The 27,719-nt window shown below is 34.4% G+C and overlaps 3 protein-coding genes and 3 pseudogenes across 6 annotated transcripts; 4 read left to right on the top strand and 2 right to left on the bottom strand.

The window, feature by feature from the left end:
• The first annotated feature begins 4,753 nt into the window (after positions 1-4,753).
• Positions 4,754-10,217, top strand: LOC104752754 (phosphatidylinositol 4-phosphate 5-kinase 8). The gene is made up of 10 exons (XM_087492146.1): positions 4,754-5,203; positions 5,529-5,863; positions 5,993-7,051; positions 7,278-7,445; positions 7,689-7,854; positions 8,115-8,225; positions 8,310-8,497; positions 9,138-9,298; positions 9,498-9,663; positions 9,775-10,217. Exons 2-10 carry the CDS (start codon positions 5,853-5,855, stop codon positions 10,052-10,054), a joined length of 2,310 nt encoding a protein of 769 aa, XP_087348272.1. The 5' UTR covers positions 4,754-5,203; positions 5,529-5,852; the 3' UTR covers positions 10,055-10,217.
• Positions 10,218-10,939: 722 nt separating this feature from the next.
• On the bottom strand, positions 10,940-11,559 carry LOC104754104 (agamous-like MADS-box protein AGL97 pseudogene; annotated as a pseudogene).
• Positions 11,560-12,795: 1,236 nt separating this feature from the next.
• On the bottom strand, positions 12,796-13,919 carry LOC104752753 (uncharacterized). 2 transcript variants are annotated; one of them, XR_762013.3, is made up of 3 exons: positions 13,461-13,919; positions 13,036-13,350; positions 12,796-12,913 (listed from the first exon to the last, which is right to left on the bottom strand). XR_762013.3 is itself a non-coding variant. In XM_010474965.3 (2 exons), the coding sequence occupies exons 1-2, from the start codon at positions 13,643-13,645 to the stop codon at positions 13,110-13,112; spliced, it is 426 nt and encodes a 141-aa protein (XP_010473267.2). In that variant the 5' UTR covers positions 13,646-13,919; the 3' UTR covers positions 12,899-13,109. The 2 variants fall into 2 exon arrangements, 1 of the variants encoding a protein (XP_010473267.2); XM_010474965.3 differs by having other exon boundaries at positions 12,899-13,350.
• Positions 13,920-15,321: 1,402 nt separating this feature from the next.
• On the top strand, positions 15,322-16,110 carry LOC147926081 (putative F-box protein At1g58090 pseudogene; annotated as a pseudogene).
• Positions 16,111-18,999: 2,889 nt separating this feature from the next.
• On the top strand, positions 19,000-19,594 carry LOC147926080 (putative F-box protein At1g58090 pseudogene; annotated as a pseudogene).
• Positions 19,595-20,302: 708 nt separating this feature from the next.
• LOC104752752 (ADP-ribosylation factor GTPase-activating protein AGD2) lies at positions 20,303-26,896 on the top strand. 3 transcript variants are annotated; one of them, XM_010474964.3, is made up of 19 exons: positions 20,303-20,565; positions 20,697-20,773; positions 21,081-21,181; positions 21,850-21,920; positions 22,226-22,288; positions 22,639-22,683; positions 23,055-23,120; positions 23,272-23,319; positions 23,415-23,510; positions 23,617-23,658; positions 23,751-23,963; positions 24,333-24,458; positions 24,643-24,852; positions 24,945-25,031; positions 25,122-25,382; positions 25,578-25,699; positions 25,853-25,943; positions 26,079-26,524; positions 26,626-26,896. In XM_010474964.3, the coding sequence occupies exons 1-19, from the start codon at positions 20,518-20,520 to the stop codon at positions 26,738-26,740; spliced, it is 2,328 nt and encodes a 775-aa protein (XP_010473266.1). In that variant the 5' UTR covers positions 20,303-20,517; the 3' UTR covers positions 26,741-26,896. The 3 variants fall into 3 exon arrangements, with proteins under 3 accessions (XP_010473266.1, XP_087349122.1, XP_087349120.1); XM_087492996.1 differs by having other exon boundaries at positions 20,377-20,565; positions 23,415-23,449; positions 23,539-23,658; XM_087492994.1 differs by lacking the exons at positions 20,303-20,565; positions 20,697-20,773; positions 21,081-21,181; ... (1 more) ...; positions 22,226-22,288; positions 22,639-22,683 and having other exon boundaries at positions 23,053-23,120; positions 23,407-23,510.
• The last annotated feature ends 823 nt before the right edge of the window (positions 26,897-27,719 follow it).

Here is a 27,719-nt window from a genome sequence, read left to right as displayed (position 1 = left end):
ATTAATATTTTTTTTGTCAAACAATCGACGATCACTACTTTACTTTTTTCCAAAATATGATATTACGTATTCTTTAGAAAAAACATAAGAAGCCCGTCGCGCTGGTTTTGGCCCCGATTAAAAAAACAAAATTTTACATCCTTTTCAATTTGATTTCTCTTTTGGTTTCCTTAAGGCAATTTTTGGTTGACTAGAGAGATATATAGAAGAAAATAGAGAATGAGGGCAGAGATGCATGAATGAATGATGAAAGTGATGAATAAAAAAAAGGACGAGAGGTGGAAAAAGAGAGATAGTTTGATAGATGATAGGTGATGTGACATTGACAAATGATAAAAAATATTTAAAAAAGGAGAAAAAAAATCTAATAAGTTTCTTTTTGGTGAATTTGAAGAGATAATAATGGCTAGGGCCCTAGTAAAGGCAAACTTAAAAGTATTTATTCTCTTAAACAGTTCTATGTTTCCTGTTATTATGTTTTTATTTTATTCTAAGTGCAACCTCCCTCTTATTTAAATATATACTTTCTGCATTTAATTATACATAGTGCTTGTTATATAAATCAATTTTTAAATATTGTGCTATCATTATTACAACCTTAACTCGAGAAATTGAAACCCTCATAGCATAACTAGCATTAAAAGCTTAATAAATGTCGATAGTTTTGTAGATTCGCATTCTAATCATAAGCTCAACTGTTGTGTTGTGCTGACAAAGATCCACTATGCAATCTTGAATTGCGAATCCATAAGGCAAAGATTGAAAATCACTATGATAAAAAAGAAAAATACATGTGTTGATTTTTTAGAGATGGGTCATCGTGGATAGGATCGATTCTTCGTGTGGTGTATGGGGAACGAATCAGATCCATGCAGAGAGTTAACTAATAAAAAGAAAACTAGGTTAATGATAGCTTAAAAAGATAATTAAAGAAGGTAATTAGATCTTTGATACTTTAGCAACGAGGGGTACGGCAAGGAGATGGACAAATAAAAAAGGTAGAAGAGAACAGAAGAAGGGCCACACACACCACTTTTTTTTGGCTTGTCTCGATGTGCGTTACGTGACAACCACATCATCTCCTATTTTATTACTTTCTTCTTTTAAAAATCACATGCAATTCTTCTGTTTTCAATTCATTATTTCGTCCTTTTTGTCTCAACAACTATTAGTATTACTGTTCTTGTTTAACCTGTTTAGACTTTTAAAGCAAATTCTGAAGGTGTTAGATAATTGTTTATTATATCACAAAAGGAATATTGATATTTGTTAACTGTTTAACGTTTCCTTTTAATTTTAGAGTTTTCGTCTTGTTCGTACGTAGATGTATATGTCGACGAATAAATAAAACATAATGTAAAGAATTTCGTACAAACTGCAAATTTTGAGAAAAGCAGATAGGGATTTTATGGACGAGTTAACATAAAGGAAGTAATACACTATTTATGATGATCGTGATATTATTTTGGATGTCTCTTCGATGATATCCAAAATATAAAAAAGAGAAGTGTTTTTTAAGAGAAATTTCCGTAAAACATCACTTTATGGTTTGGTTCTTTTTATGATATACCAAAATTTTTAAATATATTTGAAAATATCATTAAAAAATCTTAGAAAGGTTTCTAACTTTTTTTTTTCTGAAAATTCTTCCTACAAACGAATTAGGATCCATTCTAAAATATTTAAAAGTTTCTCTTAATATTTATACAAAGTCAAAATCTTCTCCACAAATCTTTTACATTTTGGCCATAGAATGACCTCAAAACCAACAAAAATTGGTCTTTGTTTTCAGTACAATATTTTTTGATTGAAGAAAATAATAAGACGATCTAATTGATATAAGAGAAGAGTATAATTTTATTTCGCTGTCGCATTTCATGTATATTTCTTATGACAGCTAATGCATCATATAATTTTAGACATTTCAAAGTTTTTATAATGTCAATTTCTTGTTTGGTTTCTAGCTATTTCTCATAGACGATGATGAGCAACCACAACGCTGGATTTCGTTTTTTTTTGTACTGTAGTTACGTTTCTCGCATGCGATGATGAGCGACGCTTATGATTTTACAAATTTACAATTAATTATAGCTTTTTTAGAAAGTTCATTGGATGCTTCGAACGTTGAACAAAACAAATCGTGATAAAGAAACTAAAATATAATATTCGTAAGCGTCAATGCTTGTCTTCTTTTGTCTGGCCATGTTAGGTTAAGTCCAGATTTTTCATATCTGTATTCATACCAATTACACCATCCACCTCTATATTTTAAATTATATGTTCCTATCAAAATATCTCGCGGCGACAGATTCAAAATTCAGGTTCATGTTTTGGCCCGTCAATCGCATCAAATGCAAACGAGTTTTGTCTTAACACGTATACTTACGGTTAATTATTACATTTTTCTAGTCTACTAATTGCCAAAAAATATTTTTGGACCTACTCTACAAAACTTTGTCTACTCTAGTAATCAACCTCGCCACGATATCATCGAATGACAAACAAATATGTACGTATGCTATAATGCTAATCCAAAAACCTATAGTAAAACGTTGCTAAAATATTTTCTAAAGCATTAATTTTTGTTAAACACTAGATCTGGATTCCATTATTGTGCAAGAAGCAACATGAATAAGTTCAACTCATATAGCACATTCAACTTCTAAGAGATTCTAAAAAAACAAAAAAAACGTACATCATCTGCAACATGTGTCATTAAAAATATATACACGTCATTTGTTTTAGGTTTAGGATAAGCATGACATGTTCATAAATTTGGCTAATATATATGACAACCATCCACTGATCCACAGTTGGATAAACATGTCCCGTAATGCGATTCGTGATCTAAATCTCATATCAGACTTTACGTCATAAATTTTTATAATTTATCTTTCATGGTAAATTAAAAATCATATATAGATCCTTATATCATATTAATATTATTTCGATGGCATATATATACAAATACAACATTCTTTTCATTAGGGAAAAAGCGCATTGATCATATTTTAAGAAATTATATGATGGTGAATGATACCTTATTTCTTTTATATTATTTTTGTCTTTGTATCTAACTCATTTTTCTCCGACTAATCTCATCATCAAAATGCTGATTTGAAAGTCAGAAAATCATTACAAATAAACACTATATAAATTGACATATTCTAATTTTTATATCATATTTGTTGATTGTCTAAAATAATTGTTCTCTAATGTTTCCACTTGCTATGCTCTAGATTATTCTCTATAACATTTATTATTTAACCAAATGGAAATAATATATATATATATATATATATAGCTTTATGCCTTTATCTAATAATTGCAACAAAAAAGAAGAATATTTATTACCTAAAATGACCTGATAAAGTACCTAACATCTACATATGCATGCACCATGCTAATATAGTCCACAATATCATATATAATCAAATTCAAATCGTATATATATATATTTTTTTCGTAATGATAGGCTGATTCTTATATATAAAAGTCAAATGACAAAAAATATGTCATTACGAATTGTATTATGCATAGAAATAGATGTGACCCCCCCTGGGTGTGGAACAAGCTCGTAATGAAATAAAATACGAAGAGATATGCTTACCTAAAGTCTTATAATTGATATAAATGTCTGTTTTGATCAAGATATTGATTTATTAAAGAAAAAATAAAAAAGTAATTGATATATGTGAGTTAATTAAAAAGTTTAAAACCATCTAATGAGACAAGTTAACAATATAGGGAAAAGTCTCAATCTGACTGTAGTATATTTTTGGGTTTTTATATATTAATAATAGGTGGAAGATGCCAGAAGTCCAAAACCAATCTCAAAAAAACAAAAAAAAAAAAATTGTATCAAAAAATAGTTAGGTAGTATTAAACAAAAACTTATAAATATTAGATTTCTGTATTCCAAAAACTTTTAGAAATTATTTTCTTTTACTATTCAAAACTTCACTATCATAATAAAAATAAAAATGAGAGGACTCTAATCTTAGTTCCCCAAATTTAGTATGAACGTGTACATTTGTAGAGGTTATTTTCTTTTGCTATTCAAAACGTAAACATGCAATTATAGTCAAAATAAAAAAGGTGTGTACTTAGTATAAAAATGTGTGTACTTATCTATCTTTTCCCAAACTTAGTATGAAGTATGAACTACTTAACTGCTGAATCACGATAGAGGAATATGTTTTTCTTTTTAAAACTATATACAAATATAAGAAAATAAAACAAACTCATAGAAAAAAATAGAAAATCATATTTTAACCTTCAAGTACAAATTTTAATAGAATTTCATTGATTTGTAATATAATGGTTTTGTGTTAATGACATTAACTTAATGTCATTGATATGTCACCGCCTTATATTGCAAAGAAAAAAAAAATAGAAACAGAGAGCAATACAAACGTAAATGTGACATACAAATTATTGTTGACAAAAAAGAACAGACAAATTATTTCGAAAAAATAAAACTATAATTGACCAAGAAACTATCATAATTTAGAATATGAAGATACAATTCTTTAAAATAAATAGCATAAACATTGTACCACCTATAGACTGCTTAAGATAAATAAATTCTACGGTGTTAAAATATTGAAAAGACAAGAGATTGTTCGCAAATAATACTAATAAATATTTAATTTTGATGAAGAGTAATACAGTATATAATAATAATTTATTAACTTAAGAGGAAAAAATAGTAATATATAAGTTTAAAGAAAAAGAAGAAATATGAATTTTTATCTTTATCAGGCCTTTTCAGTCTGAACCGTACAATCCCAAAAAAAAAAAAAATGAAAACTGCAATAAAGAGAAAAAAAAAACAATACTTTTTCGAAATTTTACAAAATTAAAAAAAAAAAGAAACAAACAGATCGGAAAAAAAAAAAAAGTAGACTCAGAAGAAGACTGAGAGAGAGAAGGGACTTAGCGTGCATGGGAACTACATTTATTATACAAAGAAGAAGAAGAAGAAGAAGAAGAAGAAGAAGAAGAGATTCTCCGAATTGAACCAGAAGCTTCGAGGTCTCTCTATCAACAACATACGAAGAAGAAGAAGAAGACGAAGACTAATCATCCTTTTTACAGCTTAATTTAGGGTTTATTCCTCCATCATCATCTTCTTCTTCCTTTTGCTTCTTCTTTATTCTTCTTCTCCAGCTTTCAGGGAGAGATTCTAAGCTTCATCTCGGTGAGTTATTCTGAGATGATCTGATTTTGATTTCATTTTCAATTTGGTTCTCTGTTTCTTCTATTGTTGTTTCAGTTTTTATTTTCTGCGAATTCAATACTCTACTTCAGTGATTTGTTCGCTTTGTCTAATTACTTGTATAATTAATCGGATTAAGGCTAATACATGAGCTATTTTACTAGCTCTTGTTGCGTGAGTTGCATTGTGCTCTTAATTTTGAGTATCTGGTCTGTTCTATGTTTGGCAAAATTGGAATAATATAGGATTTTTCCCATGTTTGAAGCCACTGATTTTGATTCTGAGATTTTTTTTTTTTGGTTTTAAGTGAAAAGGGATGCTTTGAGAGAGAGAGAGGGATGAATCAGAATCATTGGTGAATGCTAGCTCCAGGAGAAATCTGTCATTTTCAGCACAATTTGTGTGGAAGCATCTGAATTAAGGATCTGAGTTGCAGAGAAATGGACTGTTGTTCGATTAATTCTTAGTTGGATTGGTTTGTATCTCTATTGTGATTTGAAAACTCAAGAGTTTCTGAAGTGATCTCAACTCTGATAACTAATGTGCTCTGAGATTGATGGATTTGAACCTGGTAAGGCATCAAATGTAAGGATGGATACTATGTTCTGAAAATCGCCAGATTCTTGTCAAGATGGAAACAAGGTGTGTTTGTGTTATTATTCTTCCCTTTGTCAACAAACATTTCACCATGTGACTTTATCTAGTTGTTTTTTTTTAAAGAAATTATTTTCAATTTCTTAGATCTGTGGGTGTACTTTTGTCTTTCCTCAGGGCTGGAGAGAGAGAATTCTCAAATGGTGATGTTTATTCTGGTCAACTCAAAGGAACACTTCCTTATGGGAAAGGAAAGTATGCGTGGCCTGATGGAATCATCTACGAGGGTGATTGGGAAGAAGGGAAAATATCCGGGAGAGGTAAACTTATGTGGTCGTCTGGAGCTAAATATGAAGGGGATTTCTCTGGGGGATACCTTCATGGCTTTGGCACATTGACTTCTCCTGATGGATCTGTCTATGCTGGAGCATGGAGAATGAATGTAAGGCACGGTCTAGGTAGGAAAGAGTATTGTAACTCGGATGTATATGATGGCTCATGGAGAGAAGGATTACAAGATGGCAGTGGTAGTTATTCTTGGTACAATGGAAACAGGTTCATTGGGAACTGGAAAAAGGGTAAAATGTCTGGCAGAGGAATTATGAGCTGGGCTAATGGTGATCTCTTTAATGGGTTTTGGTTGATTGGTCTTAGACATGGCTCTGGAGTTTACAAGTATGCTGATGGCGGTTTTTATTTTGGGACCTGGTCACGTGGCCTTAAAGATGGGAGTGGAGTCTTTTATCCTGCTGGAAGTAAACATCCGTCTCTGAAAAAGTGGCATCGGCATTTTGGTTATGATGACACTGGTAACTTCCTCCTATCTCATAATTCAACAATAAATATTGATGATTTACGGAATTCGAAAGCTGTGTCACGAAGTCTTTCTGAGATCACCACAACAAGTGGACTGACGAGAACTTCTGAAAGGTATCCTGATGATTATTGGAGTACCAGTTATCCTCCACGAGACTTTATGCATCACGGGCCCTCATCCAAGTCTGCACGGTCTGTTGATTCTGTTCAAAGTGAGGGACGGGATAAGAACCCTATCGTTTTTGAAAGAGAATACATGCAAGGAGTTTTGATCAAAGAACGAATTATGAGTTCTATTGACATGTCACACAGGGCTAGACCTTTGAATCTTACTAAAGAAGTCACAGTTAGCGCTTGTGTGAGCTTTCTAGGGGGAAGGTGGAACCATTATCTAATGCTTAATCTCCAACTTGGAATCAGGTAAACAACCGATTTTAATAGATGTTAGTTATCAAAATGACAAGAGAGCTTTATTGAAGTCACTTCTGAACATTTTCTTCATTTCTCATATGATCTTCTCAGTAGCCTAACCACAGTTATTTCTGCACACTATTGACTTGATTAATGAGTCAGACCAGAATACAAACAGTCAGACCATGCTTGTAGTAGTTTTTCTCTTACACAACAAATCTTTTCAAGTTCACAGGTATACTGTTGGGAAAATTACACCAGTGCCTCCGCGGGAAGTTCGTGCTTCTGACTTTAGTGAAAGAGCCAGAATCATGATGTTCTTCCCTAGAAACGGTTCCCAATATACACCTCCGCACAAGTCCATTGATTTCGATTGGAAAGACTATTGCCCTATGGTTTTTAGGTAATTTTTTTTTTTATTCCGCTTATTCCAAAAAAGCTTTTAATCAGCAAATATAATAGCACACTAGGCCTCTATCAGAACATATATAATAGCATACTAGGTCTGTATCAATACGTTTATGTATTTGGAAACTGAACACCAATGTGAAATACTTTTGTTAAAGATTTAAATGTTGAAGTGTCTGCTAGGTCTGCGAACTACTGATCTTTAATTATTTACTATGCATGGTTTGCAATGGCATAGGAATTTGAGGGAAATGTTCAAGTTAGATGCTGCAGACTACATGATGTCTATCTGTGGTGATGATGGCTTGAGGGAAATTTCGTCTGCTGGAAAAAGTGGCAGTATCTTCTACCTTTCTCATGACGACAGATTTGTGATAAAGACACTAAAAAGATCTGAGTTGAAGGTTTGATAGAACTAAATCAAGCTTTCATCTTTTCTTGCTTGTTGTAAGCATAATTGTGATTTGGGGATATTATAAACACTTCTTGATTTTTGGTTAAGTTAGCTGATTCGTGCTCCTTTTCTTTTTCTTTTGCTATATTTTTAGGATGCATGTGACCTACCTACAAATAGTCTAGCCTGTCTTTCCTTGTATGTATTTTTATTAGTATATCAAATAATCTTATATATATGTATGACTGAGGGCATCTTATTTTCTAATAGGTTCTACTCAGGATGTTGCCTAGGTACTATGAACATGTAGGAGACTATGAAAATACGCTCATAACGAAGTTTTTTGGAGTTCACAGAATAAAACTCAAGTGGGGTAAAAAGGTGATAAGTAGTCTGATCTCTTCTATATATTAATTCCATTATATTTCATTTTTCTTTAGCATGAGCTTTGTGATTCTCTGACAGGTACGATTTGTGGTCATGGGGAATATGTTTTGCACAGAATTGAAGATTCATCGCCGCTATGACCTAAAGGGCTCAACTCAAGGGAGATTTACAGAAAAGAATAAAATTAGAGAAAAAACTACCATGAAAGATCTTGATCTGGCTTATGAACTTCATATGGACAAGCTGCTGCGAGAAGCTCTCTTCAAGTGAGTTCTCTACTCAGTTTTTTAATAACCCTTTCGTCAGTTGAATAATATTTTAGTTATACATTTGCTACGGACCTCTAGGTTTTATGTGCCATTTGTATCTATTTTCTAAAGTCTGCATACTGCAACCACTTACTGTTTCTGAAAACATCTTGCCCGTCGCAATTTTCCAGCACTTATTGTCTGGTGAATATGTGAGGGATGTGTCATGTGGAAATTCAAGTTTTTTTTTTTTTTTGGGAAATCTCATCTATAGAAATTGTGTATATATTTTTTAGGGGAGCAAGTTCTCATTGTTGTTTAAACTTACTAATCTATTTCTGCAAGACCTGACTGATAGCCTAGTGAACCAACTAGGATTCAAAGAATTATACAAAATGTATTACTGCCACTGCTGTCTCCACGCATACCATTGGAAATGAGATGTTTGCTCTGCTTTTCATGGCTTCAATTCTAGTCTGCTAGTGATTTTTTTTGTATGATACTTCTCCTGTTTTTCATTAGCTTTAACTTGGATTTTTCATTATTTTTACATTCTTATGTTATCCTGATTGCAATCCTAAGGACAAGAAATTGCTGTATTTTTCACAATTGTGTTTTTCTAATTGTTTATGGAACCTCGTTGTTTCCCACATGGCAGGCAAATAATTTTAGACTGTTCCTTCTTGGAATCTCTTCAAATCCTTGATTACAGTCTTCTCTTGGGATTACATTTTAGAGCTCCCGATCCACGTACTGATATCCTGGATCCTCCCAATGAAATGTCAGATCAAGAAAGTGATAGTGATGCTTCTGTTGACGGTAGGCCTCAATTCTATAAGAGAATATATATATATCTTTTTAGTTTAGAGAAAATAGTCATTCACTCACTTAGATAAATCAGGTGATCAGTTTCTTACTACACACAGTAGTTCTAGTGCTCACACATGGAGTCATTGTAAACTAGACTACATGTCATGGGTTTGTGTCTCTTACTGTTTTTTGTTTTGTGTTTCATCAGTCAGCTTGCCACGTGAACCTTCCAATCCTCCAAAAGGACTATTAATGGTTACTCACGAGCCCAATTCCGTTAATACCGCCCCGGGTCCTCACATCAGAGGTAGCACACTACGAGCATTCTCTGTTGGCGAGCAAGAAGTTGATCTTATTCTACCTGGAACTGCAAGGTTAGTCACTTCCTGCCAAAACATAAGTTCAGTCCACAAGATCACAGTCCAATAACCTTATTTCCAGTTTACGAAATTGTCACCAACCATACCTTTTGGAATCAAATTCAGGCTCCGGGTGCAGTTAGGAGTGAACATGCCGGCTCAAGCCCACCACAAACTCGGTCAAGACAAGGAGGAGCCGGGAACAGTCGAGCTATTTGAAGTGTACGATGTGGTTGTATACATGGGCATCATTGACATCCTCCAAGAGTACAACATGAAGAAGAAAGTGGAACATACTTGCAAATCTATGAAATATGATCCGATGACAATTTCAGCCATCGAGCCTACACTCTACTCTAAGCGATTCATCGATTTCCTCCTTAAGGTATTCCCAGAAAAAGCATAGAGAGATAAACAGATGATGATGGTTCATGATTTGACTCGGTCGATATTATTCTTTCCTGTTCATAAGCCATAAAATACTCAAGAGGGATCTGGCTCGTAACGTTCTTATTTATATGTACACGAACATTTAGGATCTTATACTTTAAATCAGTTTTCGTGTATTATTGTCATGAGTTCACTCTCTCACTGTGCCTCACCATTTAGCTACTGCTAAGGTGGGTTGACGATAGATATGTACTAATCACCATTTTTGAAATAAGATTGAATGTACAAAAAAAATATAGAATAGGCCAGTTCCATTTTCGTTTTGAGTTTCCGGGTCTGCTGTAAAAAGCATTTCAGAAACGGCAGATATTCTGCTTTACTAATTTGTATTACTAGAGACTGCAAAAAACAGTAAAGCATACATACACAATATCTTTTAGAACCCTGGCTGAATCAAAAACAACAAAAAAAAAAATGTGTACTAGAGACTATTGAGGCAAAATATACTTATGCATCCTCAAAACCGGAGATGGTTTCTGGCATGCCAAGAAAGACTTCGTGCTTTAGAGTGGCTACGACGTGATAATGGACTAATATGTAATTATAAGAAGTATTGATATACTATTGATCCTCTTTTTTTCAGGTTACCTTTACAAGTTTCTAATCTAACTTACTGGTTAAGCAGATATAAATCAGTACCATTAGGGATGGATTGAACAAGGCAGGAAAAAAACTTCCAAGACGATTTGTGTGTTTTTATTTTATTTTATTGTAAACATGCATAATCGTTCGTTCGTCAATTGTATTTGGTAGCATGACTCCCCAATCAAAGAACCAAAAATATATATTAAAAATAATGCACCGCTATAGCTACGTTATATATTAAGCTAAGCCGGACATGTTACATCAAAGGATCAATGTTGAAATCAGTAAAAAAATCATCGAAGTGTAGATTATCTTCCTCGTTCACCAACAAAGTACTTGCAGAGCCAGAAGATTCCCCTTCCAATATGTGATTTTGATTCGTTGTCTTCGTCTCTTCGTTACAAATCATTAAACGTCCATCTCTTTGATTGCTCTTCACGGCATCATCTAACCGGACTCTCGCATTGTTCAACATCCTAGAAACCGCATCGACCGCCTCTCTCAACTCGTCCACGTTCTCCGACATGTCAAAACCTTGGTCTTCCCACCAATTAAACCGTAACCCTGACCTGTTCTCTAATTGGTTTGCTGAAAGTGGATGCTGGTCTTGGAGCACAGAGGAGACAACTTGATCGACAGAGGAGTGACCGAACGAGTAGAAAGAAGCGTGAGAGTTGGAAGAGAGAGGAGTAGCCAAGATTGCGATTTGAGAGTCGGGAGAGAGGAGACAGAGCTCCGAAGCTTTACGGAAGAGACCGTTCCTGCGTTTGGTGAAAGCAACCGTTTTTGCGGATTTGTTTTGGATTTCAACAATGTCAATCTTATGCTTTTTGCCTCCCATATTGAAACAATATTACAAGAAAGAAAGCGAATTACACAGACAAAGATCACAGAGATTTGTTTGCAAGCTAGCTTCCTCTCTTTATATTTATACTAATAACTCTCTCTCTCTCTTCTCATATTCCTTTTTTACCTTTTTCTGTGTGTTCCCATTATGGATCTTATTGATTCCCTTATTCAAATTTTCCATAATCGGATGATTCCGAATATTACCTTTTTTTGTACACAAAGAAAACTCTATTCTATTTGTTTTTTTCCCTTTTTTTTTTTGGGTTCTTAGTGAACTAATTTATTTACTTTCCCTGGGAAAAAAATTTTTAAACAAAAATCTTAGCTTCCTCTGTCTACTGCCGTGCGAGATGTCTCACATTCTCCCACCGAAACCCTTAAACCCTAGACTGTTTTCTTGCGCACCAACAAACAGAATATCTTCTTTCTTTATCGTGTTTTCTTTTGGTAACTTCGGTTTAAAGGGTTACTTAACCAAAATCCTAATAATTTTTTTAATTCCCGGTCCATTCCATTTTTGTTAAAACTTGATCAATTGGTGTTAATGTGTGATCTTTTCGTAAGCACATGCCCAACCATTCAAAAATCAAAAAGAAAATGAATTTTTTTATCCTGTTCTATACAAGTAAAGAACAAAGTGAATGCTATTTTCAACTGGTTCATGACAGAGGACACAAGAAGAGTCGATACTAACATTCCAACTGAGCATAACCAAAAAAGAGTTTTTAGGTGAAGCATGCTTGATCAACCAGTCTCGATTGGATTGAGATTATTTGTGCCGTGTGGCATCGATGCGTCTCCACAGCGAGAGCCCCTGTGGCGTGAAGATTTATAACCATATCACTGCAGCCTCTATGCCTAATAATGATCTCAAACAGTTGCCCAAGTGGTGACCAAACGTCAAACCAAAAAGAAACTATTATACCCTTTTGTACCTCATGCTTGACAAAACCTGAAGCTAAATCTCTGTATTTGAGAAGCTTTTTCCACATCCAAGAGATCCTAGAGACGATTTTTCACTTATCGACCAAGAGAAGTTTTAAGCAGGTAACCTTGTTTACCTTTCTTTAAAGACATAAGCCCAGCCCATCTTCATCTTTCGGTAAGCATACATCAACCCACGCTACCTTTGATTTATTTTTGGCTATCCATACATCAAAAATTTTACTAATATTCATGGTCATTCTATCATATTATCCTTTCTTTAAATGTTTTACATTTTAAATTTTAGATTATTATTATTATATTCTATCTGAATCCAAATTTATATGAAATTCATATGATAAATAAGCTGGATCATAAAATATCTGAATATATGTGATGAGGTAAGCTGAGTTGCGCTGATTTTGCTCACCCCTACGGCACATTTCTTCAGGACTTCCTATAATCACATAAATGATTACAAATTACAAGGACATAAACTATCTTCAGCAAATTAAAAATAACCTTAAAGATATGTTTATCAAAGGAAATAGTTTATTTATTTAAAACGTTCTTCTCCACCTAATAACATGGGATGGAACCAATGCTTTCATGTGATATGGCGTCATCTTATCTGATATTCCTCACTACCATCATCAAGATGGATGAACCTTATTCCCAGCTGCAGTCTTCCAAGCCGATCTCATCGACGCGGCCGCTGATCCCATCGCCGCCGCAATATGCCGTTTCGCGGCTATGGTCGCCGCTTTCTCCATTAAGTTCCCAGTTCTCCTAGCAGTCTCTGCTTTCTCCTCAAGCTCTTTGAGCTCAGCCGCTTCCATCCTCTCCATCTCCTCCAACGTTCTCCGATACTCTTCCATCCCCCACTCCATATCCCTACCCAAAACAAAAAAACCATGAAAAAAAAAAAAAATCAGATCTCTCTCTCTCTCTCTCTCTCCAGATCTATGAATATTGAAATTAGATAAAGGGGAGAAAATTATTACCGATCGAGTTCGAGTTCGGCTTGAAGGAGAGATTCTTGTTGCTGTTCGGATTCGAGAGCTGCCCAAGCTTTGTAGGAATCGACTTCGAAGAGACGCATGAGGTCTTCAATTCTTGAAGGGTCGAATGTTTTGTCGACAAGGGCTTGGTCGGAGAGGAGAGTGAAGTGGTGAATTAGAGCTTCCATGTTTTTTGGTGAATTGAAGAAGATGAAAGGGAGAGAATCGAATGATTCTTGTTATTTGTGGAATATTTATTGCAACAAGTGGGATGACAATTATAATGTAAGGCAAAGAGAGGGAGAGAGACAGAGAGCAAAGTTTTACCGTTGGGGATATTTGACGAATTGTCAAAAGTTGAAATGATTGGTGAGTGGTAAAAAAAAATGTAAAGGTGGTAAGCTACCCATTACCATTAGTATAGTGAAGATCCGTTACTTTAGGCAGCCAACCTAAAGTATTAAGTCACTATTTAATCCAAAATAAAAAATATATGATCAAGTCACTCTATATTATTCTTTTTTTTGTTTTTTTTGTTTAGCAATTCATATTTTTAAAACAAGATAAGCCAACACTACCGTTTTAGCCAACAAGATAATAAGTTTCCTTAGGCTTTTTATTTTAGAGATAATAGGAAAAAAACATACATTTTTAAAACTTAATTTGAAAACTAATACGTTTACTACTTATAATTGGCAAAGTAGTACATGGACCACTGTTTGCAACTGTTCAATTCTCTTTTTTTGCCATTCCTAACACACAAGCCTATACCACACTCTCATTTCTATCTCTATTATTTTCTCTCTCACACACCCTTCTTTTTCAATTACAAATGGTGAACGTACTACATTGCTAAATAAGTTTCGAAAACGTACTAAAAGTATAACACACCATTTATTTTACAATATTTATAGTCATTTATTTAGTACTTGTTGAAATTTGGGGGGGTATCCAATCAAATATTTTAAGTTATTTGTGTTAAAATAACAAATCATATATTATTTAAACATGATTTTTTTTTTAATGAATTCTAAAATGATTGAACTAGTGATTTGAATATCAAAACCTATTGTTATTGAAAAAATTAATCTCATTGGTTTTGGAAAAAATACGTGAGGAAAATATATAAGCGACTTTGAATATAAGATGAGACTAGCTAGAGTCAATAAAGTGAGCTAGAGAGAACAAGAGCAAGACCGTGCAGTCTAGTGGTCTCTGGAGTCTGGCACGCAGGTAGAGCTTGGGTGTGGGCCGTGTGGCATGTGCCCCACTTAAGTTTTTTTTGTTATTTTCTTCAATATATAGTCTAAGATTTAGTTAATTGCCCTCTATTTTAATTATTAGTTAGACTAGTGTCTCATACTAAAATTTAGTTAATTGCCCTCTAAAGCTTGTGCTTGCTCACACCCAAAAATAAAAAAAACTCATGAGTTCGATCCATTTATTTGGGGGCTGTGTGCGTGCACATGTCAAAAATTAAACCGTTATTAAACAATTGCAACTATGAAGATGAAATAATCTTTAAGACAGAAATTAGAGAGCATACGAGAGCAAAGACAAACGAAAAGAGTTAGACAACACCAATAGCCTACGACATTGCAACCTCCGATCGATAGCCAACAACAGCATTACGGTTTAAGAGAAGGAATGGGTAATCTTAACCGTAGGATGCGATTGTTTTTAATCTAAACCGTTGAAGTGTTTTTCTTAACACGCTGATGACGTCGACGGACCCTATACGTCGGTTTGATATTATATATGTATATATATATATATGATTTATAAGTATATCCTATTAATCGAATGCAATAATTTTTACTCTATATATATTTATTTTTCATCTCCTTTTACAAAGAAAAACCCTATGGTTCGTACCAAGAAAAAGAAAACCCTAGTGGTGCCGAGAAAGCTTCCATTAGTTCTGGAAGAAGAGATACTCGTTCAACTTCCACCTATATCTCTTGTTCGCTTCAGATCCGTTTGCAGAGAATGGAAGGCTCTTTTCAACAGTAAGAGATTCGCCAACAAAAACTTTGCTTGCGGTCGCCCAGAAATCATGTTACATACACATTCCGATATTTACTTGATTAGCGTCGATCTCAACGACGACAATCCAACTATTAAAGTGACTGATTTATGCATTAATTTACGCCATGGCCGTTATCATGTATATGGGATCTGCGATGGTCACGTCTTCATGTATTCAGATAAAGAAGGAGGCCTGGTTTGGAATCCGTTGGTTGGACAGGCTAAAAGGATTGCCAAGGATGATGGGATATGTGGCAGAGATATGGGTTACATTGGTAGAGAGCCCAAAAAGAGTTACAAGATTATTGGAGAGTGCAGTACTAATTTGGACCGTAGAGTTGCAGTCTTGGAATTTGGAACCAATGACTCATTGATGAATGAGTACTGGAATGTTACTCATCGTACCCCTTTTAGCGAAAAGTTAAGCTCAGAGTACTCTTCGTCTAGGGTCTCCCTGAATGGAAATTTATACTGGATAGGTCATAAGTATCCTGAAACTGGCGAGTATTTCGTCCAAATGCTCGATTTTTCTAAAGAGATAAAAAAAATCTTTTGTAAACTACCGTGTGAGGGGGAAAAAAGTGGTCACCATTTCTATGTTCCCAGTTTGATCACCATTTCTTGATAGACATAGTGAACAAGGGAAGACGTTTTACTAGTTTAATTTCCATTGTTGTGTTTATTTATTTTATATGAATTTTACGTCTAAATTCATTATTATACAGATTCAAACTGTATATATATCCAGTCAACATCACTTTTATTTTATTTTAATGATATACGTACCTCTATTGTACGATGTCAATCCGACACGAGGATCAGTTCTCTGGCCTCGGTTTTGTGTTCTAGATGGCGTGGCGTACATGTTTGGTTTAAAAGGCATCCTTCGACTCATGTCTCTGTTTCATGCTGAATTTGAAACATCTCCATCGGTTAGAACTAGGCCTGCCACTTCGGTTTCATCGGGTAGTTCGGTTTCGGTTACTCGGTTTTTCGGTTATTTTTGAAATTGAAAACTGTTCCGGATCGAATCGACTATGATTTCGGTTCGGTTCGATTCGGAATCGGTTATTTCGGTTCGGTTATTTCGGTTCGGTTATTCGGTTTTCTCGATTTACAATTGGCTCGTTAAAAAAAAAATTTTTTTTTTTTCTGATGGATCCACACCGACGTTTGAAAGGTGGAGTTCCTGGTACTGATCTAGAAGGCGAAGATGATGATGATGATTATGAAAGAGGATGAATCGAAAAAAAGAAAAAGATGATTATGGTGATGAATCAAAGTAGGAGAAGATAAGGGTGATGGATTGAAGAAGATTAGAAGAAGATGATGATAGATCGAAGAGGAATGAGAAGATATAATGGTAATGAATGAAATAGAAGGAGAAGAAAAGAATAAGAAAAAGAACTGATTGTTTGATGAAAAGGAAGAAGAATAATCGATAAAACTAGGAAGGAGAAGAGAACAATCACGGCTAGATAATATATTAGATTAGGGTTTTCATTTATTTGGTTAACCGTTCGGTTCTAGTGAACCTAACCAAAAATTTTGGTTAACCGAGTCAAAATTGAAATCATTCCGATCGGTTATATCAATTAATTTAAACTGAACCGATTTGCCCAAATCTCGGTTCGGTTCGGTTCGGACAAATCGGTTCGGTTCAAATTCCCAGGTCTAGTTAGAACCATTAGGTTATAAAAATATGTAATTAACAATAAAAATAATCCAAAACAAAGGTTTAGATACAAATCAGATTTTAGAAAGTTTTGGTAGTCCAATGGTAGAATTTTGAAGTTGTAAAAATTTAAATTTTTGGAAACTCAAAACTTGTAACACAATCAAGTAAAAAATTTGTCTTCTAGATTTTCTTGTCAATGCCAACAAACCAAAGATATAGAGATGAGGGAGGTTGTTACCATGTTTTTGGTCGAGAAGCAGCTTGTGAGCCAGTGGTCCATTGCGGAAGTTACAAACATTGATAGATCAAAGCAGCTTGTGAGCAAGAGACCTCTTTTGACCATGGTCCTTTCACAAGCTCCGGGTTCAAGACCTTTTGCCATCAGTGAGAAAGAAACTTGACATCAGTCTGATCCTTAAATCATTCAACTGAAAAGGTGAATCAAATAAACTCACACATTACTTTCAACATACTATCTAAAGAATACATATCATAACACAATTAGACTTACCTATTTTCTTCCAGTTGTTTCCTTGAAAACTTGTGGAAAACGCCATCGGCATTGCTCTAATATTGTGTTCAGTCCATTAACCTCAGCAAAAACAGAGATAAGAATCAAATTAGCAATAAAACAGAGATAAAATCAACTTATGGGTTCAAGCAAATAAACAGAGAACACAAAACATTGATCATAAACAGAAGAGAAAACAAAACAAGTCAAGTTTTAAAAGAACTGATTCAAATTTAATAGAACACAAATCATTGATCATAAACAGAAGGGAACACAAACATTGATTATATAAACACAAGCTGATTCAACAAACTGAAACACAAACAAACTAATTCAAGAAACTGAAACGCAAACACAAACAAACTAATTTAAAAAACTGAAACACAAACACAAAAAAAAAAATAATTCAAAAAACTGAAACATATAGAAAACAGTCAATAATGGATGAATAAAACCGATTCAATCATGCCTAATAAAAAAGACAGACCTTGCTTATTGATTCAAATAACCATAATTTCGCTAAGAGCAAACAAGTCTAATTTTGCTAATATCAGAAAATCCTAATTTCAAAGAAATGGATTAATATTACTAATTAATATATATATATATATATATACATATTAAAAACTAAAAAAAAAAACTCTAAACGTCGGTTTAATATTACTAATTAATATATATATATATATACATATTTATAGATGATTTGTATAATAAGTAAAATATATAGAGAGAGTCGTATCGTAACCCTAGTATTTTACTCCCATACACATATACTTTTCTTCCCCTGCTTCCTTTACACAGAAAACCCTAATGATGATGCCTAGAAAGCTTCCATTAGATCTGGAATAAGAGATACTCATTCGAATTCCACCTCTATCTCTTGTTCGCTTCAGATACGTTTGCACAGAATGGAACACTCTTTTCAACAGTAAGATATTCGTCAACAAAAACTTTGCATGCGCTCGCGCAGAATTCATGATAAAGACACATTCTCATATCTCTTCGGTAAGCGTCGATCTCAACGACGATCCAACTATAACAGTGACTGATTTATGCTTTGATTTAGGCGTTCCCCATTATTATGTCAATGGGATATGCGATGGTTACTTCTTCATGGAAGACACTACAAGAGAACGCATGATTATTTGGAACCCGTTGCTGAGACACACTAAAAGGATTGCCAAGGATGATGAGATATGTGGCAGAGATATGGGTTACGATGGTAGAAACCCCGAAAAGAGTTACAAGATTATTGGACAGTGCAGTACTAATTCGACCTATAGAGTTGCAGTCTTGGAATTTGCAACCAATACGTGGAAGGTCACTCATCGTCCCACTTCTCGCGAAGAGTTATACTCACGCGACTCGTCTAGGGTTTACCTGAATGGAAATTTGTACTGGACAGGTTATAAGGAGCCCGAAACTGGCGAGTATTTCATTGAAATGCTTGATTTTTCGGATGTGATGATAAAGATCTTTTGTAAACTACCGTGCGAGGGGAGAAAAGCTTCTTCCCGTATCCGTGTCCTATCGGTTTACAAGGGAGATCGGTTTTCACTGTTACAACAGCGCATATGTACAAGAAAGATCAAGATTTGGGTGACAGAGAAGAAAATTGGTAATGCCCACGATGGAGGCGATGTGGTGTGGATTAAGTTCATGATTGTCTCAATACATGACTTCCCCTTGGTACTTGATTATCACAAATCTATAAGTTACTTTGTGGATAATAATATCTATGGAAAGAGCTTCGTTCTGTGTTGTCATGGCAAGAAACCTAAAAAAGCTTGGGTCTATATTGTTAGGGGAGGAGATATGTGCAAAAAGATTAAGATAGATGGAGTGAACTGTAGGTTTGAGTCCTCTGTCTATATTCCCAGTTTGATCACTATTGCTTGAGAAACTTCCGCAGAAGCTAGTTAATTACAAAGAAGAAGTACTTTTTACAAGTTCGATTTCCATTGTTGCCTTCTTTGTTTTATATATTTATTTATTAAATTCATTATCTATAAAGGTTCTACAAGATTGGAGAAAGATAAAGACTGTGATCCAGTTGGGGATTGTCTAAAGATCGAACTTGAAAAGCTAACCATCATGGCGCAAATCCTGATTATTAAGAACGTACATGTAATGAATACAGCGCAAACGTCTTCTTGTTTATCTTTACTGATGAATTAATGTCAAGGCCAACATAAAATTAACAATATATAGAGTTTTGTAGTTAATGTTTCTTTTGGTGCAACCATATATATACTTTACTACTGAAGTTGGGAATAATTATAGGCAATCCCAACTAATAATGTCTATCACCTAAGCTCTCCTCCTTCGTGAATAGATTTATGTCAGCTAGTTTTTTTCCTGGCAAAAGAATGAATAAAACTTCTAGACGACTAAGAATAATAGATTGCAATATGCATTAGGTTTCTATGATAATTGGAAAAAGAGAGCTTGTGATCAGTTGGATCTGACAGAGATAACTAAGCTTGTGATCAGTTAACCGATAATTGGAAAAAGATAGCTTGTGATCAAAGACATAATTGGTTTTGCAATATACATGAGGATGATTTTGTCATCTGATATTATTTTCTCCAGTTTCTATAATGAATGGGAAAAACGAGGGGTCTATTTGTAAATTAAAAATAAACAGATTTTTCTGTCTCTTCCCAAAGCAGCAAAATCAAAAACTATCAATAAACACAGCTGGGGAAACGCCTATGAATCTCTCTAGAGTCTCGATCCAATTCGAATCGAAGAAGATAGCAATCAAGGGTCCACTTGTATTGTCTTGTTGACTCGATTCTTACACTTTGATCTGAAGCTTTCTTCGTGTCTTTGTCTTTACAATGGCGGGTTTTATCAATCTTGAGGATTCCCCAATGTTTCAAAAACAGGTTCTTTTTTGTTGTCCCATTTAGGGGATGTATTCTAGTTTTTATTTTGCAATAAAGTTTTGAGATTTGATCCTCTTTTTGTTGTGTGTGTGTGTTCTGTTCTCTGGTGGTTATATAATATGGATTATTAGGTTTACTCCTTGGAAGGGACAACTGATGAGCTTAAAGATCGTTGTCAGAAGTTGTACAAAGGTGTTAAGAAGTTCATGTAAGAGTAAACTCTTCCTACCTCTCTTTTTTTTTTTTTTTTGGTTGCTTCCGTTTTTGTCGTAATGTCTTTATCATCTTTCTCTGCTATATAAAAGCTATGTCTTTTTATTTAGTCTATCTCTTTGAACTGTTTGACCATTTAAGGGTTAATCTTTTTTACACTTTCGTACCATTTTCTGGAAGATATAGGTGTTATGTGTACTTTTTGTTTTGTTACAATTCCACTTTGGCTGACTAATCTTATTTGCCTAGGAAGAGTATTGGAACTTGATAAAAAATTGCATTTTTTTTCTTTTTTGTCATAGGGGAGCGTTGGGAGAGGCATCTACTGGAGTCAGTGCCTTTGCAGATTCTCTGGAAGAGTTTGGTGCTGGACATGATGATCCTGTCAGTGTTTCAATTGGAGGTTGTGGTTTCACTTTCAATTGATTTGGTCCCTCGTGTTAGGTTGATTACCTAGTGTAGGTAGTAGGTACTATGAGCTATGATACATTCTCTGCCGAGGAGATTGTGGGCTGTTTGGTTGATATAAAAAACTATGATGCATTCCTTTAGCTTACCATTTATAAAGGACTTATCTATGCTACTAGTGCCTAGTGGTGGTTTTGAGGTTTCTCTTTTCGGGCTTCTCATCCATTAATATGCTGTTGACACGTGGTTTTTAGCTAAGTAGACTTTGTTGTCTGGGTTATACTTGATATAGACAGTAGCAGTGGGAAGGATATTGGACAAACCCCACTTAGGTATGTTAGAAATGTTGGATGATGATTAAGAAGCATAGCTTTTATAGAGTTTCATAACTCAAATGCTCACAGCTTAATTGCAGCAAAGGTATGAATTGAAAATAAGATCTCTCTTCTTGCCTTGACTCATTATTTCAATACCATGTTCCCCTTGTCCCTTTGATTAATATATTTTTCTGGATATTCATGTACGAACTCTAAGTCCATGAGTTCTAGTTTTTTTACAGTTTTTTCTTATGATATGGTTGGCCAAACATGGAAGATCCAAGAAAATCTTGAAGTTCTTGTTTCTGATTCTGTTTCGTTTGTTATACTTTTGGATGGAACACAGGCCCAGTAATATCTAAATTTATAAATACACTTCGGGAGATCTCCTCTTATAAGGAGTTTCTTCGCTCACAGGTAACTCTCATCGCATCTTGTAAATACACATACATATCAGTCAGAACCGAATGATCTCTCATTATTGGAAGCTGTATATATTTGTTTGGTCGCTAAAAATTTTGTAGGGAACAATAGTCTTGTGTATTCATACATTCAAATGACTTAATTTAGAGTCTAAAATACATGTATCAAGAAAGAGGAGAGATGTAAAATCTAAATGAACATATTGATAAAATGTAGTGTTTAAAACTCCAAATTAGTTAATTGCTTCAAAGCTGTTGCCCTGTTCTGCATCATTTGTAGGAATGTTGTGTGTTTTGTAGGTGGAGCATGTATTACTTGAGAGGCTGACAGACTTTATGACTGTTGATATACAAGAAGCAAAGGTAACCTTTTTTGTGCCTCAAAGTTTGATTGTTTTCTACTTTTTATGTACTGTGAAGTGTAAAATGTGATTGTCAAGTATTATAGACGCGAAATTAATCAATAAATAAAAGATTAGGTTGTTGATCTTCTGAATCCATCTGTTAACAAGTTGTATCAAAATTAAACCCCTTGCCACTAGTTAGGTACACTTTTAATAATGTCTGGTGTTTTCTTCTTTTCCTTTTTTTGATGTGAATGAATCATTTTAGAAGAAAATTATATTCCTCCCTCTATTGATCTATGATATCTGTTATCAAAAACTCAAGCTAAAGTTTGCCAATTATTTACTTTACTATTTTCTACCTTTCAGGAGTCTCGACGTCGTTTCGATAAATCTGTCCATTCTTATGATCAGGTAATTGATAATAGTCTAGTGCTTCACTTATTGTGCATGGAGAGGTATGCCTTATCTTATCTCTTGATAAAATATGTTATCGGTGCCACTATAATTAGTACTTAGTTTGTTTTGTTAGTTCACTAATATCGAAATGGCTGGTGCCTGGTTATTAAAGAAGAGACTAGATGGAAGTTTATTTGTTTCTGTGAAATAAGTTTGCAGAAAAAATGGTGCAAGTTTTCTTTTCATCTTCTGCATAGTAAAAAAAGAGTTTTCAAACATGGAGACTGACAAGCATCGTAGTTGATGCTTAATCTATGAAAGATACAATGTTGTGCATGGTATTTTTAATCTAAAGTTATGAAATGAAATTTCTTATTCATTTGAAGGCACGTGAAAAGTTTGTGTCGCTAAAGAAGAATACCAGAGGAGACATTGTTGCTGAGTTGGAAGAGGTATCGGCACTGTAATTCATATATATATAATATTTAAGAACCATTTCACATTGTGATGTGTGTACATGTTTTTATCTGTATTTATGCATGCGTACATAACCATATATTATATATTTGGAATTCTAATGAACTTGTAGTATCATATCTACAGGATCTGGAGAACTCGAAGTCGGCATTTGAGAAAAGCCGATTCAATCTAGTATGCTAAGTCTAAGAACAGAAGCCACTACTACCACTATTGTATTTTGTCCTTTCTGCGTCTTAATGGTGTTCTCTTTTGTTTAAGGAGTGCAGGTAAACTCATTGATGACCATTGAAGCGAAAAAGAAGTACGAGTTCTTGGAATCTATAAGTGCAATTATGGATTCCCATTTGAGATATTTTAAGCTTGTAGGTTTCTTCTTATTTTTGCATTTAGAGATGTCACCAAGTGTGACCAAGTAAGGGCAACATCTGTGTCACGATGTATTCCTTATGTGGTCTCTTTGTGCTCCAGGGGTATGATCTCTTGAGTCAATTGGAGCCTTATATCCATCAGGTACAACCTTTATGTCAACTTGCTTCCAATAGTGATAATAAAGAGAAAGTATTTGATCATTAAAGAGCTACTTGCTATATTTTTTCTTACAGGTATTGACATATGCACAACAATCGAAAGAACAGTCTAAGATTGAACAAGATCGATTTGCGAGACGCATTCAAGAATTCAGGACTCAATCTGAACTGGACAGCCAACAGGCCTCTGCTAAAGCAGATCCCTCCGGCGTTGATGGAAACCATGTTTATAGAGCTATCCCGCGTAAAAACGTAGAAGCAAATTCAATTTCAACAGCGGACAAGGAAGTAAGGGTCTCCAACTCCCTCATGTAGTAGTCAAGTGCAAGCTATAGTTTTCACTAATTTTTCCAATTGTTCTCTGGTAAAGAAGTTTGTTAAGTCTTGATTGACAGGATCTTGCTTGCTCTACTGCTGTTTTCTAACTGACACAATGAATCCAGCTCTGATACGGATACTTATAAAGTTAAAGCAATAGTGTCAGTTTCTGAGTTGGGCATTTTGTTAGAACTTATAAGATTTAATACTGCAATGCAACTATGTAGAGTCGTAGACATTGAGATATATGATGACTAAATTGGTGATGATATATGCTCATTACTGCTTCAATTTTCATACAAGCTAATGTGTTGTGTTTTCTCTTCTATACTAATGCAGGTAATTAAGCAGGGGTATCTCTTAAAGCGATCAGCGAGTTTGAGAGCTGATTGGAAAAGAAGGTTCTTTGTACTTGACAATCATGGATCTCTATACTATTACAGAAATACCGGTAATAAATCAGCGGTATGTGCCAAACTGTTTTTTACTGCCTCGTTTCCATGAGAGAGATCTTTAAGTTCTTTCTCATGATTTGGCCATGTTTATTATATTTGTGTCTGTTAAACAATTCTTTCTCACCTGTGTTTTCTCCATTTTAAGTTTCACTTTCTCAGTTTTTATCATTCTAATCATCCTTTTCTGTTTATAGGGATCTCAGCATTACTACAGTGGTTTGGGTGAGCATAACAGCGGTGTCTTTGGGAGATTTCGTTCTAGACACAATCGATCAGCTTCACAAGGAAGCTTAGATTGCAATATGATCGATCTCCGCACATCACTGATAAAATTAGACGCAGAGGACACAGATCTTCGACTCTGTTTTAGAATTATTTCTCCTCAAAAGACTTACACATTACAGGTACTGAATGTATTAAGATATATACATACGTGACGGCACGCAACATATACAGCTTCAGGAGGCTAACACAACTTATTTATCTATGGTATCAGGCTGAAAATGGAGCTGATAGGATGGAGTGGGTCGATAAGATCACAGCAGCTATAGCAACACGTCTGAATTCTCATTTTCTGCAACAGGTTTACACAATATGAGTTTCAGACTCTCTTTTAATTTTAAATTTAAAATAAGAGTTCGTGCTAATACATATATTCTATTATCTTCGGCAGTCACCAGGAAGATACTTGGATAAAAACTATACTAGTTCTGGTCCTGCTAATGATGAACTCACCCTGGATCAAAAACAACATTATGATCAAAGACTAAATATGGGGGATGACGTCTTTACAATACTCAGAGGAATCCCTGGAAATAACAAATGTGCAGAATGCAATGCGCCTGACCCCGATTGGGCATCATTGAATCTTGGAGTTTTGATGTGCATTGAGTGTTCTGGTGTTCACAGGAATCTTGGCGTTCATATATCCAAGGTAACTTGCTTTTTTTGGTACGATGTTATGTCGCCTCTTTCCATTGTCTTTGAGATCGTATAAGCTAGTTTAGTGCTCAATTTGATAAATCTGAAGTGTTGATATATTTTGCTGAAGTAAACATTTGTATATGAGTCATCAGCTTTTTCCCCCGGGTGCTTATATGTTTAAGCTAATGTCAAAGAATGTATGCAGGTGAGATCGCTCACATTGGATGTGAAAGTATGGGAACCTGCAATCTTGGACTTATTTCGGAAGTTAGGCAATGCATACTGTAATTCGGTATGGGAGGAGCTACTTCACCTTGACGGTGACAGGTAAGAAATCTCAAGGAAACTAGATTGTTTGTGAATTTGAAGTCAAGAAGACATTTCTTGAATCAAAATCATCTGTCCCTCTTTTACAAGCGTGTCAAAAAATGGGATTACTGAACTTTTTTACTTTCCTATCTTCTGTTGAAATATTTTCAGTGAAAAGGGATCAACAGATACACTTGCATCGTTTCCGAAACCATCTGTTGAAGATTCTTTTAGTATGAAGGAGAAATACATTCACAGAAAGGTATGAGATTTAGCTCAAAGCTTCCACATACATGAACCTCAGATTCAATTACTTGGTGCATCATCCAAATAAGCATATGCTTGTAAATAGAAAAGGCTTATTATACTAAACCTGATCATGTTTATGCGTAACTAGTACCTGGAGAAAGCGATGGTTGTCAAAGAAGAAAAGGAAGCAAACTCAACTGCCTCAAGTAGAATATGGGAAGCGGTTCAAAGCAAGAACATAAGAGACATCTACCGACTCATTGTAACAGCAGATGCGAATATCATCAATACCAAGTTCGATGATATTACTGACCTTGATGCATATCACCACCACCATGTTGATGCACCAGATGAAGTAAAGAAGAGGCACGATCCAAATGCGTGTCAGAGAATCAAGGATTCGAACGAAGCAAGAAACTGTCTTCAAGGCTGCTCGTTGTTGCATGTGGCATGTCAAAGCGGTGACCCGATCTTGCTTGAACTGTTGTTGCAGTTCGGGGCTGACATAAACATGAGAGATTATCACGGAAGAACTCCGTTACACCATTGTATCGCATCAGGGAACAACACATTTGCAAAGGTTTTACTGAGAAGGTAACACATTAACTAATAGTGATCCCAAATACTTGTTTTCTCACCTCATTAGGAACATTTTTACTTTAGTAATACTTGTCTCTCTTCTTTTAATTTGACAGAGGTGCTCGTCCATCAATAGAGGATGGTGGAGGATTAAGCGTGTTGGAAAGAGCAATGGAGATGGGAGCCATAACCGATGAAGAGCTATTCCTTCTATTAGCAGAATGTCAGTAACATACTAAGTACTTTTGTTCAAACAAGAAAGCTGATTGATTGCAAAACAAAGATTATGAGACGGATGCTCTTCGGTCGGTCATGTTACTGTAACTGTTGTAGTATTTGGTCGTGAGTAGCCCATTGATGCTATAATATTAAGTTACCGTAAGTAAAGAACCTTGACTAAGTTTACACTTTAAAGCTATCAAATTCAACGAATTGCTAAGCTCTTTTTGGTTGCTAAAAGCTAGCTTATACTAAGAGAGTGTATTGAATGTAGTATTTTACTTCCTCTGTCTCATTGAGGTTTTTCTTGGCTAAAAGCACAAAAAAATTATAAAACAATAAATATGTTATTAGTTAACAAAATTCAACCAATAATAAATAAAAAAAAAGAGAACAGAATTTAAATATTCAAAAATTATTTAATTAATATAAAAAGTGCATAAAAACTTGAGAAAATCTTATAAAATTGAACAAAAACAAAAAAAAAACTTAAAAGATCTTATAAGAGGGAGTATATAATTTGGGTTTTAATGAGTTTTTATTTAATTTTGATGATTTTAGGGAATTTGATATAATTTATTGTAAATACGTTTAAATCATACTTTCAAATCGTACTTAAAGTCATGATATTTGAATTTTTGTATTTTAGCTAAAGAAATGTTCTCAAATCTTTCAAAATCAATATAAATCAAATCATCAAAATGTTTTCGATGACATCAGATTTTTTGAAGTAGATTTTGAATTATAAAACTAGAATTCATAGACTCTTTTTAATATCAATGATTGAATAACATAGATTAATTTGTAAATTTCACACAAAAATTACTTAAAATGCTAGATTTAATACACCATCTAATTATGCCTCTTAAGAGTCTCTTATCCAAGAACACAAATTTAGAGGTCATGATGTCATAAAATACTTTAGGAGAGAAATACCCTAAAATAGCACTAAAACAAGTTTTATGGACAATTATAACACACATTCTATAAA

This window comes from Camelina sativa, chromosome 16 (genome assembly GCF_030686135.1).
Source record: "Camelina sativa cultivar CO46 ecotype springtype chromosome 16, ASM3068613v1".
In the NCBI taxonomy this organism is placed as follows: Eukaryota; Viridiplantae; Streptophyta; class Magnoliopsida; order Brassicales; family Brassicaceae; genus Camelina; species Camelina sativa.
This window is presented reverse-complemented; position numbering and strand designations above follow the sequence as displayed.

Bases quoted from the DNA above. Each gene is read 5' to 3' on its own strand.
- LOC104752752 (XM_010474964.3), top strand. From the start codon at position 20,518: ATGGCGGGTTTTATCAATCTTGAGGATTCCCCAATGTTTCAAAAACAG. The intron at 21,182-21,849 runs GTTGTGGTTTCA...GATGGAACACAG, and splicing joins TGTCAGTGTTTCAATTGGAG to GCCCAGTAATATCTAAATTT. The intron at 24,853-24,944 runs GTACTGAATGTA...CTATGGTATCAG, and splicing joins AAAAGACTTACACATTACAG to GCTGAAAATGGAGCTGATAG.
- LOC104752754 (XM_087492146.1), top strand. The intron at 7,052-7,277 runs GTAAACAACCGA...TCAAGTTCACAG, and splicing joins AATCTCCAACTTGGAATCAG to GTATACTGTTGGGAAAATTA. The intron at 7,446-7,688 runs GTAATTTTTTTT...GCAATGGCATAG, and splicing joins TATTGCCCTATGGTTTTTAG to GAATTTGAGGGAAATGTTCA.
- LOC104752753 (XM_010474965.3), bottom strand. From the start codon at position 13,645: ATGGAAGCTCTAATTCACCACTTCACTCTCCTCTCCGACCAAGCCCTT. The intron at 13,351-13,460 runs GTAATAATTTTC...TGTTTTGGGTAG, and splicing joins GCCGAACTCGAACTCGATCG to GGATATGGAGTGGGGGATGG.